Source organism: Nelumbo lutea, chromosome 2 (genome assembly GCF_056320005.1).
Source record: "Nelumbo lutea isolate HS-2025 chromosome 2, American lotus-T2T, whole genome shotgun sequence".
Lineage (NCBI taxonomy): Eukaryota > Viridiplantae > Streptophyta > Magnoliopsida > Proteales > Nelumbonaceae > Nelumbo > Nelumbo lutea.
Window position 1 is genome coordinate 108,538,853 of NC_142685.1, and position 18,158 is coordinate 108,557,010.

The 18,158-nt window shown below is 40.8% G+C and overlaps 1 protein-coding gene across 2 annotated transcripts in view; it reads left to right on the forward strand.

Moving 5' to 3' along the window:
* LOC148872647 (uncharacterized) overlaps positions 1-18,158 on the forward strand; it is a 59,677-nt gene that overhangs the window by 12,197 nt on the left and 29,322 nt on the right. For both annotated transcript variants that reach the window (XM_088969632.1, XM_088969633.1), the window contains exon 3: positions 1,215-1,592. In XM_088969632.1, coding sequence (XP_088825758.1) covers positions 1,215-1,592 — 378 coding nt within the window. The remainder of the gene's footprint in view (positions 1-1,214; positions 1,593-18,158) is intronic.

The window sequence follows — 18,158 nt, forward strand, 5'->3', positions numbered from 1 at the left end:
ACTTTGATGGGAGCAGCCAAGGCAACCCTGGTCCGTCTGGCATAGGAGGGGCTGTGAGAGACAAGGAAGGAAATTTAAAAGCCATCTTTTCAGGACCAATGGGACATGGAGACTCTTTAAAGGCAGAACTATATGCAGCCCTACAAGGCATTCAGATTTCAAAAGATTTAGGAGTGGAGAAATTGATGATAGAAGGGGACTCCAAGGTGGTGGTGGGTTGGCTAGAGAACCCAGATTCAGTGATTTGGTGTTACAGAAATGAAATGAAGAAATTCAAATGGCTCCGACAAACAGATGATTTTAATTATACAGTGGGTGGGAAGGGAGGCCAATGAACTGGCTGATTCTCTAGCTAAGCAAGGGGTAACTAGGGACCAGATGTACTGGGCTCATTTGTAAATCCGCTATATATTTTTGTTAAAAAGTGAGGCTGCAACTCGTTCCTCACACTGGGATGCTTGTAACAGATGTAATCCTTTGCTTCTAATGAAATTTAATGATAGTTATTTATCAAAAAAAAAAAAGAAAAAGAAAGAGATTGAAAGTTTGACATGCTTGAATTCGAGTACTTGAATATGTTTTATAAGTTATGTTTGATTTTATTTTTGCATTTTAACTTTTTTATATGTTATGTTTATGTAATTTAATTGGGATTGACTATGATACTGGAAAAAAAAAGAGCATACAGCCAATTAACTGGTATCATAAAAAGGTGACTAATCTGGTGGTATTCATCAAAAATTCACGGGGGTGCTTTCATTGGTCAAAGTTCTTCTAGTACCATGCCTTTCTGGTATGATAGATTTTCCCATTTTAATTTGATCTAATAAACTTTTTAAAAGATTTAGTTTAAAATTAAAATTTTTATTTTTTAATTAATACTAATTTTAAAATTTTAACATTTTTTTTTCATTTTCGAATTTAAAAAAATTATGCCTTGCTTTGAAAAGGTGTGCACCTTGCCTTGTGCCTTGTGCTTTGTGTGCAAAAAGCCCTTTGCGCTTTTTTTGTGCCTTGCACTTCTAAAACACTGGTTTGGTCTTTGAGTACACTAGGACACCTTCATCTTATGTTCCTCTTGCAAACAACTACTGTCTGTGGTTTTTATCTTATTTAGTCTATTTTATGTGTTGCTTTGTTTATTTATTATTGTTTTTGAAGTTGTATCTAATTATCATAACAAGCTTAAGTTGCTAATGAACTTCTTCATGTAGGTTTTGACCTTTGAAAGGTTTGAGCATCTTGGATTCCTCATGCAATTTGGTGAAAAGGGGTCTGAAGGAATTCCATTGAGTCAGGCTGCACCGTTTTTTGCAAATTCAGATCCAAACATGCCTTCTGTCCCCATTCCAGCAGCACAAGTTCATGAATGGATTCTACAAAATATAGCTGAGGCCTTAGGACATAGTTCAGAAAGAGTTTCTTCAAAAGAAAATGGGTCACCCCATACCCCTGACCAGGATGTTGCTATGTTTGATGCAACAAGTCCCTTAAAGGGATCTGCTTGTACTAGAAGTCTGAATTTTATAGAGGGAATTTCCAAAACTTCACTTACAAAGCAAGCATCTGATCTAAATGGTTCTTCTGTAAAGGTAAGGATTGAAACATTTCCTCAGCATTTTCTCATTCTTTTTATTGTTATTTTTTTAGATTTTTTTGATAAGTGGTATTTTTTTTAATATTTTGTTTCATAAGTTTATTCTCCTCTGGCATAGCTGCTAGTTTGGTGTGGTTTTACTTTTTATCCAAGGGTTACTTAAAGATTTCAATTTCATAGAGGGTATGTTTTCTGTATTTTGATGAATTTTCATTTTATAGAGTTCTTACCAATAATTTGGTACTTTGCTTGTTGCTTTCTACTGTTTCTTTTTCACCACCAAGTTGTGCGCCATGATTCATCAAAAAAAAAAAAACGTTGAGGGCCATGTGCAAATGCACGTGCATATGAAGTTTATAAAATAGGGTAAAATATAAATATGACAAAGGTATTCTTGGAAACAACAACAAATATATTGTTTCTTCTTTGAAAACATATTTTTATGATTGGCTGCATCGATCTTAATCTTGTTTCAACATAATTATATTTTTTATGAGGTTTGCGTACTTGATTGCAGCACGATAGAAGATAAATTTTATCGAAAAAGCTTTTGAAATATCATAATTGACCAATGATCTAATGGACCATGTTGATTGCCTTGATAAGTATGTATTACACCTATTTAGTGATCCATAGGATAGGCCATGTGGGCCATTGTGTTTTTATTGTGGATTGGTGGAAGAAAGCTTGAGCCTTAACGAAATGCACCAATTATTAATATTAAATAATAGTTGAAATAAATTTGCTACAAAGATTCATAAAAGAAAATATAGCTGAACCCAATACTACATGCATGCAATGACATGGCTTTTGTAATAGTTGAATATGATGAGAATGTGAGGTTGCCCTTTGTATTTTGGTCTTATAATAGTACAAGTAATTAAAATTATCGTGACTGCTAAATATATGTTTCAAAAAGAGTATATAAGGATGGAAAAACTGAAAAAACAAAGGTATTTTTGGAATTGAAAGTTTGATCATGGACGAAGGGGGAGTTTCTTGGGCGTGAAGCTCTCTCTTTTTACATAGTATATTGATATGCACGGACAGTAATCTTCTTTTACTTATTCTTCAAGCAAGAAGCTGTTCTTAAGAAATGCAATTGTATTGATATAATGGTGGAAATCCCTTGTAGAAAATATTTTACAAAATCGCCAAGCAACTCAATGATTGCTAGGGGTGTGCGTGTGTGTGTGAAGTGAGACTAAAGGACATGCCGACAGGGTAGATGTTTCTGAATGTCTCCTTGACATTTTTGGTCATAATATGCTAGCTCATCTCCTCATATCTGGCTTGAGTGCTTCTTTATAATCACAGAGTGGGATGAGCATCACAAAAGAACATGTCAATCTGTTTTGGCCGATTAATTTCTGATTGTTGCCTTGTTCTCTTAAGTGTGGGAAATTTTATAAAATGTTTGTATTCAGGTTCTTGATGAAGAAGAAGATGAAGAGAGTTGGAGAATAGGGTGGCTTCTTCATTTCAGCACATCAAATTGTTATTTATATTAGGGCAACAATAGTGCATGAGTTGACAAAATTACCCCCAATTAGTAAGAAGTAATGTAACTCAATATATAAGAAGGCCCAAGCCCATTTACACTTAAAGTCAGTACATAATAATAACATAAATGGGCCAAAGCCCATACTGTTAAGTCCCACAACACTCTTCCCCCCTCAAGCTGAGCATAGATGTCCATCTGCATCATACCCAACTTGCATATCAACTCTCCAAATCTGGTTCTAGTAGACCCTTCGTGAAGACATCAACAACTTGTCTTGCAGCTGGCATATAAGGAATGCATAACTCTCCTGACACTATCCTTTTTCTCGCAAAGTGCCTATCAATCTCTATGTGCTTGGTCCTATCATGCTGGACAGGGTTATTAGTAATGGTTATTGCAGCTTGATTATCACAATAGAGTTTCAAAGAGCTGAGCATAGTGATTCCCAATTCCTTTAGGAGTATCCTAATCTAAAGAAGTTCAGCAATTCCATGTGCCATGGCCTGGTATTCAGCTTCAACACTTGATCGAGCCACTCCAATTTGTTTCTTGCTTCTCCAAGTTACAAGATTTCCAACGTACAAATGTGCAATATCCAGTTGTAGACTTCTTATCTCCAGTTGAGCCAGTACAATCAACATCAGTATAAGATTCTACATTAAGCTTATTTATGATTCTTAAATAACAATCTTTTTCCTGGACATGTCTTCAAATACCTTAAAGTTCTCTCCACTACCTTGTGTGAAACTCGATGAGCATGCATAAATTGGCTAACAACATAGAGTCATAGACAACATAAGCAATATCAGGTCTAGTGAGAGATAGAGAAGTTTACCCACAAGGCATTGGTATCTTTCCTTGTCTAGGTAAAGCCCCTCATCCATTTCCTGTAATCCATGGTTTTGCTCTATGGGGTCTCAATAGGCTTGCTTCCTAATTTTCTTGTCTCCTTTAGAAGGTCTAAAGCATACTTCTTTTGGTAAATATAAATTCATTCCCTAGATTTGACCACCTCTATTCCTAGGAAGTACCTTAGAGGTCCAAAGTCCTTTATCTCAAACTCTGAGGCCAAGAACTTCTTGAGTCTTTTGATATCCTTTGAATCATTTTTTGTCAGCACCACACCGTCCACATATACAATCAATGCTTTTAACTTCTCTCCATTTTTTTCTATAGAATAGTGTGTGATCAACACTACTTTGATGGTAACCCACAATCTTCAGTGCTTTACATAATCTCTCAAACCATGCTCTAGGTGATTGTTTAAGTCCATGGACTCCATACAAAGCTCTCTTCAACCCGCATACTTTTCCTTTCATGTTATAGCCTGGTGGAAGGTCCATGTAGACTTCTTCTTGAAGTTCTCTATTCAACTTGGCAACTGTAATTAATTGTTGGAGACAATAACACCCGTATGGTGTTTAACTTGGCAATTGGGGCATAGGTCTCTATACAGTCTATGCCACTAACCTTGCTTTATATTTCTCTACTGATCCATCACCCTTGTGTTTTACAGTATACACCCATTTACATCCAACAATGCTCTTTCCAATTGGTAGATCCACCACTTCCCAAGTACTAACCTTTGGTAATGCTCTTGTTTCTTCATCCATTGCTTTCCTCCATTTAGGATCAACAACTGCCTTAGAGTACCTAGAAGGATTGGAAGTGGAAGACAAGGCAGAAACAAAGGAATAATATGTTGGAGACAAATGGGAATAAGAGAAACTTATTTATAGGGTGAAGAGTACAAGACCTAGTAGGTTTTTGCAAAGCAATAGGAAGATTCAAATTAGAGTTAGAAGAAACTGGGATAGTACCTTGATCGGCTTCAGAGGCCTCTAATTGGTTGTAGTTATAGACTGATGGGCTTTCTTCCTTTTCCTCAAATACACACTCATCTCCCTCTCAACAATATTGTCAACTTCTATAGTGGGAGCAACCTCATCATCTTGTGTAGTAGTTGTCTCATCATGTGCAACAATAACAAGAGTGGTAGGGCAAGGACCATTAGAACATTGAGAGGCACAAGGAGAGGATGAAAGAGGAGAAGAGGGAGTAGGAGTAGAGACAAATTGATTAACTTTGGAGGAACTCTCTTCCACCCACAATTCTCCCCCTAAAGAGGATTCCAGGAAGGTTCAAAGAATGATTGTGACTCACAAAAGGTAACATTTTTGGTGACAAATTTCCTCCTTGTGTGTGGATCGAAACACTTGTATCCTTTTTGTGTGGGTGAATAACCCAAAAAGACCCCCCTGAATTGCCTTTGGATTCAACTTGGTTCTTTTTGGATCTTTAACATGAATGTAGCAAACATAACCAAAGATTTTTGGTGCTAAAGAGAACACATGGTCATTAGGACAAAGAACAGAGAAGGGAGTCCTCATCCCAAATATCCTGGATGGCATCTTATTTATCAAATATGATGCAATAAGTACTGTATGAGACCAATACTTCTTGGGAACCTTGTGCTGGAACAACAAAGTACAAACTATCTCCATAAGATGCCTAATTTTCCACTTTGCAACCCCATTCTTTTGTGGGGTGTAACTGCAAGAGGATTGGTGTAAAGTCTCTTCATCTTCAAAAAATAAGTTCAAGGTATTCTTGAAATATTCAGCTGCATTGTTTGACTTGAAGGGTTTAACTTTCCTTCCCAAACTGGATTTCAATCATCTTATAAAATATCATAGTAATTCTGGGAACTTCCCTCGTGTTCTTTCATAAGATAAACACATGTACACTTTGAGAAATGATAAATGAAACTGATAAAATAGTGATAGCCATCCATAGAAACAATGGGTGAAGGGCCTCCCTTACATCAAAGTGAACTAAATCAGAAAAAGGAAGTGACATTACTAATAGAACTTGGATAGTTTGCCTTACAATGTTTTGCCAACTAGCACACATCACAAAAGAGATTTTCAATAGACACATTTTTGAACAATTCTGGTAACAAAACTTTCAACAATGAAAAAGACACATGACCTAATCTAGCATGCCAAGTGAAAAGGGTTGTGCTTAGCTCCTTGTTACTGCTACCATTGGTAGAGGCCTTCAGAGCAGAGCATATATCATCATCAAAGTAGTAGAGGCCACCAGCTTCATGACCACTCCTAATCATTTGCCTCATCAACTGGTCCTAGAAAACACAATGAGTGGGAAGTGAGAACAAAGGCTATCATACAATCTAGGGTTTTGGTAATTTTTGAGAAAGAAAGTAAACTAGTGGTGAAGTTTGGAAGATGTAAGGCAGATTTGGGGAGGATCCCCTTTCCTTGTTGAATGTTTCTCCTGCCAAAAACATTGGAAAGAGAGCCATCAGCAATTTTTACCTTATCATGTCTAGATGATAGATGGTAAGTAGTGAATAATGAGGATGAAATTGTAATGTGTTCAGAAGCTCTTGAATCAATGGCCAAATGTTTGATGAAGACGACTAAATAGTACTAAGAGCAGATGTTATACTTGTTTTTGCAAATGAGGATGAAGCAATAAAAGATTGTTTCAACTGAGCCATAGCTCGGTTGAGGATATCTGCCTCTTCGGTTGGAAATTTTGGGAAATTATTTGGTGAAGTGGAGGCCTGTCTTACATTGGAAGAGATGGTACTGTTACCACTGTTACTCATAGAAACATCATCTGCAACGTTTGGGCTGGCTACATAACCTGAACTATAGTTGGGACCCTTGTTTTGGCTTCTTGTCCTTCCTTAAGGCTGCTGGTTTCAAGTGTGTATGAAGAATCCAGCAGGTATCTTTAGTATGCCTCCCTTCCCCACAATGAGAACAATTCAAGTTCTTATCCACCCCTTTTCCATCCTTGGAGTTATTGGAAACAAGGGCAGACTTTTCACTAGGCTGAAGAGAAACACCAATTCCCATTTCCTTCCTCCTCATCTCCTCATTCCTAATTAGATAAAACACATGATGCATATCTGGAAGTTCTTCTCTCCCTAATATTTGTGCTCTAATGCTTTCATATGAGTGATCTAAGCCAACAAGAAACTTGAAAATATTCCCCTTCAATTTGCTTGTCAAGTCTCTTTGTCTTTGGTGTTGTCCAACTCAAGGGCTAAATGGTGATCAAGTTCTTCCCACAAACCTTCTAGTGTAGCAAAATAAGTTGCAAAAGTCATATCTCCTTGAGTCAAACTAAAAATGTATTGATTCAGCCTGTAGATTCTTGCAATGTTTTTCTTTTGACCATAGTTGTTATACAGTTTCTCCCAAATCTTGTGGGCTGTGGTATAGCACTAAACAGTCCTTGCAATTTTAGGAGTCATAGAGGTTAGCAATCATGACATAACAGTTGCATTTTCCCTACACCAATTTCTGTAACTAGGACCATATTTCTTAGGCTCCTTAATCTTTCCATCAATGTAACCTTGTAGTCCATGGCTCACTATGACCATTTTGCTGAAACAACGCATTCCCTATAGTTTATTCATCTAGTTTCACATTAGTAATTTGTACCATGGGATTTCCAAAATGAATAACATTGTCTACAGTCCTAGAACCTCCAGACGAGACTTCACTTGTGCTGGAAGACATACTGAACTCACACAACTGCTATTTGAATAGTAGAACAGGTCAAACAATACTTCTCTTTGCTGAAACTCCAGAAAACTGAGCTAGGGAGCAGCGAATCTCCTGGATTGATGTTACTTACAATTCAACGGTTAGAACAATAATCTCTTGGACTGATACTCCTTACAGTCCAGCGGCTAGACCTGAGTAGAAATCACTGATTGCAGATTTAGTCAAATTTCTTGTGAAGGGAAAGAGGAGGAAGATGAAGATTTCAGTAGTAGAGAAGAAAAGAGAAGGAGAAAAGAGTAGGAAGTCAACCAGGATTCTTTGATTAACCCTACCCGCCAACCCCTCATTATATTTATACTTAACTTAAAGGATAAGATATTACAAGGATGCCCTTAGTAGGGCGGCTACTAATGTAGTTGAACAGTCACAACTTAAAAACATAAACTAACAGGCCTAAATCCCAACAACTTCCTAACTAAATAACTTAAAATAAGAATAAAAACAACTAGCCCAACTCAACACTCCCCTCAAGTTGGGAGTAAATGTCACACATTCCCAATTTGCGTAGATCATGCTCCAGCTTGTTCTTTGCAACACCTTTTGTGAGAACATCAGCGAGCTGCAGGTCAGAAGTAATGTATGGAAGACAAACTTCTCCAATACAGCCAACAACAGAACTCACTAGATTCATCATGGAAGTTTACAGGCTTTATGGTTCTTACACAAGGAACTTAAGGAATCCTTTAGTTTATTTTTATCTAAAGGAAGTTTTGTTTTAGATAGAGGTGGGGATGGAGGACGAGTGAAGGTTCAGAGTAGTAGGAAGGTGGAGGTTTGAGGTGTTGATCGAAGCCAAGATTTTCAAGTTCGAAGAGGAAAGGATCAAAGGTGAGGACGTTTTGAAAATCAGAGAGAATAACAGGGCGACTATGTTGGTGTCAAAGGAGGTTATCATCTGGTTGAAAGGTTTCATAGATAGGGCTATCAACTCTGGTAAGGTGATTGGATGGACAAATTCAACGATTGTCCCAGGTAAGAAATTTGTAACAGAATTGAAAAGAAACAAAAAGGGATGGTTTATCTTTGTGGTGGAGCTTTTTGGAACAAGTGGAAAGCAATTGCTGTGTGCTAGAAGGGAGGCTACGGAAAGGGTGGATGGACTTTGTGAAGGTGCTACAGTCTTTTCTTGTAGCCTTGGAAGTGAAGAGAGAAGAGGGGGTGAAGAGAAATGGTCAAAAATCCAAAGACTAGGGTAAAAAAGCTCAGGAGGGGGCAGTTTCGATTAGTTCCTCTGGGAGCGTAGAAGTGCAAGGCATTCTGATTGAAGTGGTGGTTGCTTGCACTTCTAGTTTTCGAAGATTATCGGTAGGAGCAGGGAAGGATGAGTGGAAGAAAAGAAGGGTGTTAGTGGCCAATAGAGGAATGATAGACTGGAGAAGGGTTCTGTGTACAGTGGCAGGGGAGTTAGGATTTGGGAGTGAAGCTATGTTGTTCCCTTTTGTAGAGACGAAAGCCGTGCTTGATGTAGGCGACTAGGAGCTAAGTTTTAAAGCAGTAGATGGAGTCCATTATGCAATGAAGTCGAAGTCCAAGATGGTTGTGTCCGGCTGAAGCTTGTAGGCCTTCCATTTCACCTCTGGCAGAACTCTGTTCTTGAACACATCGTGCATTGTCTGGGAGGCATCTTGATGAAAGCTGATAAACGATTTCTGGGTGCTGTGGAGTTACAGGTTGCTAGTGTTAGGCACGAGAACCTGCCGAGGGTCATTGAAATATGCTCGGATGAAGCTTGGTACAAGGTGTGGGTGGCCTCTGAAGTTGAATGGTCGTGGTGGGGAGGTGTTCCTCAGGTAGAAGATGATGAGCTGGCGGGGTGGTGGACACGTGGAGGTTTTTTTGGGGTTACTGAGCCGGTTGGGGAAAACCAAATGACAAGAAATCTTTTTAAGGAAAATATTTCAGATAGGTTTGAATTAAACAAATTAATGGCGGGATTCTCTTCCTTTGTTGACGTGGCGAAAAGGCAGGATGGGTTAGGGAGCCGAAAGGTCTGGTCTGAGCCATTGAAGGTGGCGGGTGGGTCGGGCGGGGTGAAGGTTGAGTCGGGACAGTTTTGGAAGGGCCCGCGTGACAACTTAAAAGGTCACGCGGGCGGGTCAGGTGGGCGTAACTCCGAAAGGGGGATCCAGTTGTAGGACCCACGTGATAACTTAAACTGTCACGTGGGTCGAGGCAAAAGGGTTTCCCTTGGGGCTTTGATAGACATTGGTAATGGTCTATCATCGTCCCAAGTTGTGAGAAAGGGGGGGGGGGCTTGTGCGTAGCGGTGGAAGTTGGAGAAGAAACCGGTGTTGTAGTGGGTTTCCTGGCAAAGTTTGGAGGAGCATAGCCGATTGTGACGCTCCTCAGAAAGGCCAAATCCAAGATTCGCTAGGGAACGAACTGAAGAGAGGGAAGAGAAGGATGAAGGTTGGGCGCAGTGCAATGAAGGGGATGAAGAAGCGGAGGTCCGTTCTGCTGATGGTACTAGCGTGGGCAGTGTAAACGACGAAGGGAGTTGTGCTGGTGGTGACTTGGATGGGTGGAATATTGCAAGCTTATTTAAGGGGGTAGATTGCAATCGGGTCAACTCATTTCCAAGATTACAGAGTGTGCAAGGATTATTAGAAGGGGTAAACCGGGAGAACAGGAAGCTGAGCAGGAACACACCATCTAGGGGTGAACTAGGGGTAGAGGGGAAAGATCACCAGGTTGACCAAAGGATAGAAGTACTTCCCAACCAACTAAGGGAGACAGATGTTTACCAACCTTTGGAACAAGAGAGGGAGGCCGGGAGCTGTCCTTTTCTAGTTTGTTCATCAATCCCAGGTAACCAAGTGATTTCGGTTTGTGCTACTAATGTGTCTCCTGTGTCTTTGGTTCGAAATTTCGTTTCTGTTCCATGTTTTGTAGCCCATGATTATGTAGCTGTGCTAGAAGGCGGGCTCTCCGAGGAGGGGGAGAGGGGGATGAAGGAAAGTGGGGAGGTGAGGGAAGGAAGTTATAGGAGTGAAAAAGTGTGGGAAATCATTGAAAAAGTGTTTAAGGAAGTGGAAGGAAAGTTGATTTGGAGGAGGGAAGGGGAGGAAGGAAGAGGGGAGGGGTTAGTGGAGAGGAGGGAAAGGATTGAGGGTAGAGATGTAAGGAAAGGAATAGGCAAGGAGGGAGGTAATAGGAGAGGGAGGTTGGATGGAGAGGAAAGAACAGAGGTGGGACCAGGGGAGAGGAAGAACGGGCAGATGGACAGAGTTGGAGGGGTTTCTGTAGGAAGGGTAGGGGTGGAAGACTCAGTGAAAGAAGACTTGTTAGCAGAATTTGTAGAGAAGTTGGGCTGTAGGTTGGAAGATTTGAATGTGTTGAAAGAAAGATTACAGAAGAGGAAGAAGGAGATTAGAACAAAGGAGGAGATTGAGTGAAGTAGAGAGATTGAAGAAAAATGTAGGAGACAAGATTCTCGGGGTAAAAGGAGATAGGAGGAAAGGGGGAAAGTAGTGGAAAGTGGCAAGGGGTTAAAATAAGAAGATTTTTAGTTGGAATGTGAGGGGAATTGGGAGTGCAAGGAAGAGAGCGACAATAAAAGAGGTAATAAAATGGTTTGACCCAGACATTGTGCTATTGCTAGAGTCTAAGAGAATGGAGTTTAATAACAATTGGGCACGGAGTGTTTGGAAAGCTAGGGGGATTAGTTGGGTGGCTGCCCCCTCTTGGGGTGCATCTGGGGGGATTGTAACAATGTGGAAGAGGGATGTGGTTGAAGGCCTAGAGGAGTTGATCGGAAAGTACTCAGTATCCGTGAAGTTTAAGCAGCATGAGGGTGATTTTACGTGGGTTCTCACAAATGTTTACGCACCAAATGACTACAGAAAGGGAAAGGAATTGTGGGAGGAATTGGCGGATGTTAGAGGGTTGTGGGATTGGCCCTGGTGCATGGGTGGGGACTTCAATGTGATTAGATTCTCGAAGGAATCCAATAAGGTTAACCAGAGGGTGACAAAAAGCATGAGGAAGTTTAACAGCTTTGTGGATGACTTTGAGCTTAAAGAGATCCCCCTAGCCCATAAGACTTTCACTTGGTCAAATCTCCAATCTAGACCCATTTGCTCTAAGCTGGATAGATTCCTGTTCTCTTTTTATTGGGAAGATCATTGGGGAACCTTGGCTTCTAGAGCTCTTCCAAGGGTGACCTTCGATCATTGACCCATAGTGTTATGTAAGGGGGAAAGAAGGCGTGGAGGTCTTACCCCCTTCAGATTTGAAAATATGTGGTTACTCCGCCCAGGGTTTACTAACAAAGTGAGGGAGTGGTGGTATGAGTGTAACCAATTGGTGGAATGGGAGGGGATGAAATTCCATAAGAAACTTCAATTTTTGAAAGCAAAAATCAAGGAGTGGAATCTGATGGAGTTTGGGAGGATAGAAAAAAGAAAGGGAGATCTGTTGGATAAGATTGAAAGTCTTGACTCTAAAGAAGAAAGGGGAGAACTTGGAGAGGAAGTCATTGAGCTCAGGAGAGATTTAAGAAGACAATTAGAGGACTGCCTGCACAAGGAGGAAGTTAGCTGGAGGCAAAAATCTCGGTGTAAATGGGTGCAAGAGGGGGACAGAAACACTAGGTTTTTCCACTTTCTAGTAGATGGCAGGAGAAGGAAGAACCTGATCTCCAAACTGGTAGTAGATGGAGTTGAGCTAGTACATCAGGAGGAGATTGCTGGGGCTTGTGTGGAGCACTTCAAATCTATTCTAAGAAGGCCTGTGTGTAGAAGGGTGTGGGTAGAAGGTTTGGATTGGCCAGATGTAGGGGTGGAGAACAGGAGAAGGTTGGAGAGAAGCTTTAGTTTAGAAGAGATCAAGGAGGCTGTATTCTCTATGGATAGAACAAAAGCCCCAAGGCCGGATGGGTTCACAATGGCTTTTTATCAGGACTGTTGGGATATTTTGAAAGATGATCTTTTGCGGGTGTTTCAGGAGTTTTTCAGGAGAGGAGTTGTCAATCCGGGTGTGAACTCTACATTTATAGCCTTAATTCCAAAAAAGAAAGATGCTTCCCACCCGAAGGATTTTAGGCCAATTAGCTTGGTTAATAGCTTGTATAAGATCATTGCAAAAGTGTTGTCTTTGAGGCTGAAGAAGGTTTTGCCAGATATCATTGCACACTACCAAGGAGCTTTTGTGAATGGAAGACAAATTATTGATCAGATTTTAATTGCTAATGAGAGTGTGGAGAACTTTAAGAGGGATAAGAAGAAGGGAGTGGTCTGTAAGCTGGACTTGGAAAAGGCTTATGACTTGGTGGACTGGGAATTTTTGAGGAAAGTTTTGACTAAATTTGGGTTTGGGGATAGGTGGTGTAAGTGGATTATGGGTTGTGTCCGGAATTGTGATTACTTAGTGCTAGTGAATGGGACAGTGGTAGATTTCTTTCCAGCCAGTAGGGGTATAAGACAAGGAGACCCCTTTCTCCTTTCTTGTTCATTCTAACTGCAGAGGTTTTGGGGAAACTGATTCACAGAACATATTCTAGGGGGCTTATTAGAGGTTGAAGAGTTGGGAGGGTGGAAACCCCCCTTACTCACTTGCAGTTTGCTGACGACATGATTCTGTTTTGTGAAGGTAGTAATGTGAGCTTTATTAGGAATTTGAAGTCGGTGATACAACTGTTTGAGCAAATATCCAACTTGAAGGTTAACCTTGGGAAATGCTGTGTTGTAGGGGTGTATTTGGAGGAGGGAGAGATCAAGGAGAGTGCTAAAGTGCTGGGGTGTGAAGTCTCAGGGTGGCCTTTGAACTACTTGGGGTTGCCTTTAGGTGATAATCCTATGAGAGAGAGCTTTTGGAACCCGGTGGTGGAAAGGTTTGAAAAAAGACTGGTGTCTTGGAAAAATTACTACCTCTCTCTTGGTGGGAGAATTACTCTTATTAAGGCCACACTTGCTAATTTACCTATTTTTTTTCTGTTGGTGTTTAAAATCCTAGTGAAGGTTGCTAATAGATTGGAGAAGTTAATGAGAGATTTCCTGTGGGAATCGGGAGAGGAAAAGAGGGATCATAGAGTTAGTTGGGAGATAGTTTGTAGGAGTAAGACGTGGTGGTTTGGGGCTTGGGAATATTAGGAGAAGGAAAATGACTCTGTTGGGAAAGTGGTTGTGGAGATTCCCCTTGGAGAAGGAGAAGCTTTGGGCTAGAATAGTGGCAAGTTTTCATGGGCTCGAGCATAATGGATGGGACGCTAGAATCAAAGCTAGGACCACAAGCAATTCTCCTTGAAAAGCCATTCATGACCTGCTACCAGTTTTCTCCCCTAATATCAGTTATGATTTGGATTCCGGTAACTTCATAAAATTATGGGAACAAACCTGGGTGGGGAGTGCCCCTCTAAAGGATCAGTTTCCTTCTTTGTTTGCTCTTTCTGATATGAAAAATGAGCCAATCTCGTCTTTTACCACCCCGTCCTCTTCCACTTCTGGGATTGGGTGGAACTTGGGTCTAAGAAGGGATTTGAGGGACTCAGACTTTGACAATATTTTGAGCCTTATTGCAATTCTTGATCACGTTGTCTTAGACCCCACTAGGACGGATTCTAGAATTTGGACACTTTCTCCCAACAACATTTTTTCTTGTGCTTCTTTCTTCAAAGTCTTTAAGTCAGTCCACCAGTCCTACCTTCCTTCCTTTTCCTGTTGATGAGGTTTGGTGTAGAGCAATACCTCATAGGGTTGGTAGTTTTTGTCGGGAAGCCTATCTAGAAAGAATCAACACTGGTGATCTACTCCAAAAGAAGAGACCCAATACTTGTTTGTCACCTCAGTGGTGTGTTCTTTGTAAAGCGGATGGGGAGACTGGTTTTCACCTACTAGTGTCTTGCCATTTTGCGAGGTCAATTTGGGAATGGGCTTTGTCCCTATTTGGATGTAGTTGGAATACCCCATCAGACTTGCAAGGCCTTTTTTCCCCTTCTATTTTCAGGTGGCGGATAAAAAGGGGAAGGACAATGTGGAGAGGACTAAGGGCTGCAGTATGTTGGACACTTTGGAAAGAAAGAAACTCCAGGATATTCTTAGAATCTCAGAGAGGAGCAGCAGATCTGAGGGCTATCATTCATATTAGGGTGGTATAGTGGCTGAAATCTGTGGAGCTTTTCACAGATTACACTGTGGATGACATGTTGAGGAAGTGGGGTGAAATTGCAAGTTGCACACAGACCAAGTCAGTAATGAGTGTAGCTTGGACCCCTCCACCTAGTGGATTCGTGAAACTAAACTTTGATGGGTGTAGCAGGGGAAATCCGGGACAATCGGGGATTGGGGGTGTTTTTAGGTATGAAAATGGGGTCATTTCTACGATGTTCTTAGGCCCAATTGGAGTGGGTGATTCCCTTAGAGCTGAGATCTTTGCAGTTATGGAAGGAGTTCAGAAAGCTAAGGAGTTGAACATCAGGAAACTCTTAATTGAAGGGGATTCAGAGGTGGTGATAGGGTGGCTGATTAAAGATCACAATGGCTTATGGAAGCACAATAATGAGAGGAGGAAATTCAAGTGGCTGGTGTGGGAGATGGAAGTTAAGATACTTTGGGTTAAAAGATCGGCTAATTTCCTAGTTGACGGTTTAGCTAAACAAGGGGCAGAAAGGGATTCACTTTTTTGGGCTAAGCTGTAACTATAGTGTGTTTTCTCTCTTTTCTCTTTTCTTCAGGTTCTTTCTTGCTCTTGGAAGATAAGCGTGTTTGTCTTTCTATTGTAAATCTTCTTTTGATGAGTTAATGAAAGTTTTATTTATCAAAAAAAAAAAAAAGACAAACTTCTCCAGAAGTCACCCTTTTTTTGATAAAATGTCTATCATCTTCAATGTGCTTAGTTCGGTCATGCTAGACTGGGTTATGGGCAATGTTAATTGCTGCCTGGTTATCACAGTACAACATCTTAGGTTCTTCTGCCTGTACACAAATTTCTTCTAATAGGGAACGGATCCAGAGAAGTTCTGAAACTCCATGTGCCATGGCCCTATATTCAACTTTAACACTTCATCTTGCCACAACTGTTTGTTTCTTACTCTTTCACGAGACAAGGTTACCCCCAACAAGGGTGCACACTCCTGATGTTGATCTCCTGTCATCAAGGCATCCTGCCCAATCTGCATCTGTATAAGCCTGTAGTTTCAACTGTCCATGATCAGTAAAAAGTATGCCTTTGCCTGGGTGTCTCTTTAGATAAGCAAGAATCTTGTCAACTGCCTCCCATTGCTGGACTCGTGGAGCATGCATGTATTGACTTACCACACTTACTGCATAGGAAATGTCTGGTCTTGTCATACACAAATATAGCAGCCGACCCACAAATCCTTGATATCTCCCAATGTTCTTTACTGGCTCACCTTCTGATGCATTGATTTTATGGTTCTGATCAATAAGGGTACTGATTGCCTTCGTTCCAAGCTTCCCTGTCTTTTGAAGAAGATCCAAGACATGCTTCATTTGAGAGATAAAAATTCCATGTTTTCATCTTGCAATTTCAATGCCTAAGAAGTAACTCAGTTCTCCAAGATCCTTAATTTCAAATTCTTTATGTAGATTCCTTTTCAGACAATCAATCTCACTTAGGTTATTCCCCGTGACAACAATATCATCCACATAAACAAGTAGGATTGACACCAAAGATCCCCTTCGCTTTACAAACAAGGTATGATTGGATTGAGTCTAGTGTAGCCAAAAGCAATCAAGGCCTTTCTGAATCTGTCAAACCATGCTCTGGGAGATTGTTTCGAGCCATAAAGTGACTTCTTAAGCCTGCATACCTTTCCCTTTTCAGCATCACTATAGAAGCCAGCAGGAAGATCCATATACACTTCCTCTTGCAGATCCCCATTTAGGAAAGCATTATTCACATCAAGTTGAAACAAGGGCCAAGAGTACGAGGCAGCAAGAGAAAGAAGTATCCAAACAGAGGTCATCTTTGCAACTGGTGCAAAAGTCTCTAAGTAATCAATGCCATAGGTCTATGTGTACCCTTTTGCAACAAAAGTCTTGCCTTGTACCTTTCTATACTTCCATCTGCCTTATATTTTACTGTGTAAACCCATCTGTATCCAACTGTCTCCTTGCCTTTTGGTAGATCCACAATGTCCTATGTTTGATTCTTAATCAAAGCTGCCATCTCTTCTTGTATAGTTGTCTTCCACTCAGGTTTGGAGAGAGCCTCACTAACACCCTTAGGTATAGACACTGAGTCAAGAGGAAAGAAAAACACGGTAGGAAGGAAAAAGTCCACTGTAGGATAAGTACTGTGAAATACAATGAGTAGTACACTTTCTCTTCCCTTATCTGAGAGCAATAGGAAGATCAATGTTATCTGTAATAGGGTTAGTAGAACCAATGGGAACTGAAACAATACTTGAATCCATGTCAGCTGAATCTGGAGTCTCTAAGGAACCGACAAGAAGTGATGTGAGTTTTGCTGTAGTGGAATCAACCTCCTTGTGAAGTCTTTGTCGTAAGTAATGCTGAGAAGCAGGACGCAAAATAGGTGGTAAGGTAGGTGACATAGGAGGGTCAAGCACAGGAGTAGACACAGGGACAAGAACTGGGAGAGGAATAGACTGTTGACTCACTTCCCCAAAACACTCCCTTTAAGAAGGATTCTTTGAGAAGAAGTATGTGGTTTCAAAAAAAGTGACATCCATGGTAACATACTGGCTCCGAAAGACTGGATCATAGTAGCAGTATCCTTTTTGATTTTCTGCATATCCAAGGAAGACACTTCTTTGCCTTGGGATCAAGCTTCGAGCGGTGAGGACCAAAGATATGTGCAAAGCAAACACACCTAAACACCTTGAGAGGAATATGAAACATCTCCCCCTCAGGAAAAAGGAGACTGAATGGGGTGCTGAATCCAAATATACGAGAGGGCACCCTGTTAATCAGATATACTGTTGTGAGAACTGCATCACCCCAAAACCGAACTGGAACTGTAGATGTGATCATCATGCTTCTGCAAAGCAGACACACCTAAACACCTTGAGAGGAATATGAAACATCTCCCCCTCGGGAAAAAGGAGACTGAATGGGGTGCTGAATCCAAGTATACGAGAGGGCACCCTGTTAATCAGGTATACTGTTGTGAGAACTGCATCACCCCAAAACCGAACTGGAACTGTAGATGTGATCATCATGCTTCTTGCAATCTCGACAATGTGTCTGTTCTTCCTTTCTGCAACACCATTGTGCTGTGGACTGTAGGGACAACTGCTCTGATGGACAACACCATATTCTAATAGATATGAGGCAAGGTGTTTTTCAAAATATTCTCTGGCATTGTTTGATCTGAACACCTTTATTCTTGTTCCAAACTGTGTTAGCACCATCTGATGAAATTGCCTCACTAAGGATGGTACTTCATCGTAGGATCTCATAAGGTAAATCCAAGAGTATCGTGAGAAATCATCCACAAATAAGAGAAAATATCGATAGCCTCCCATGGAAGG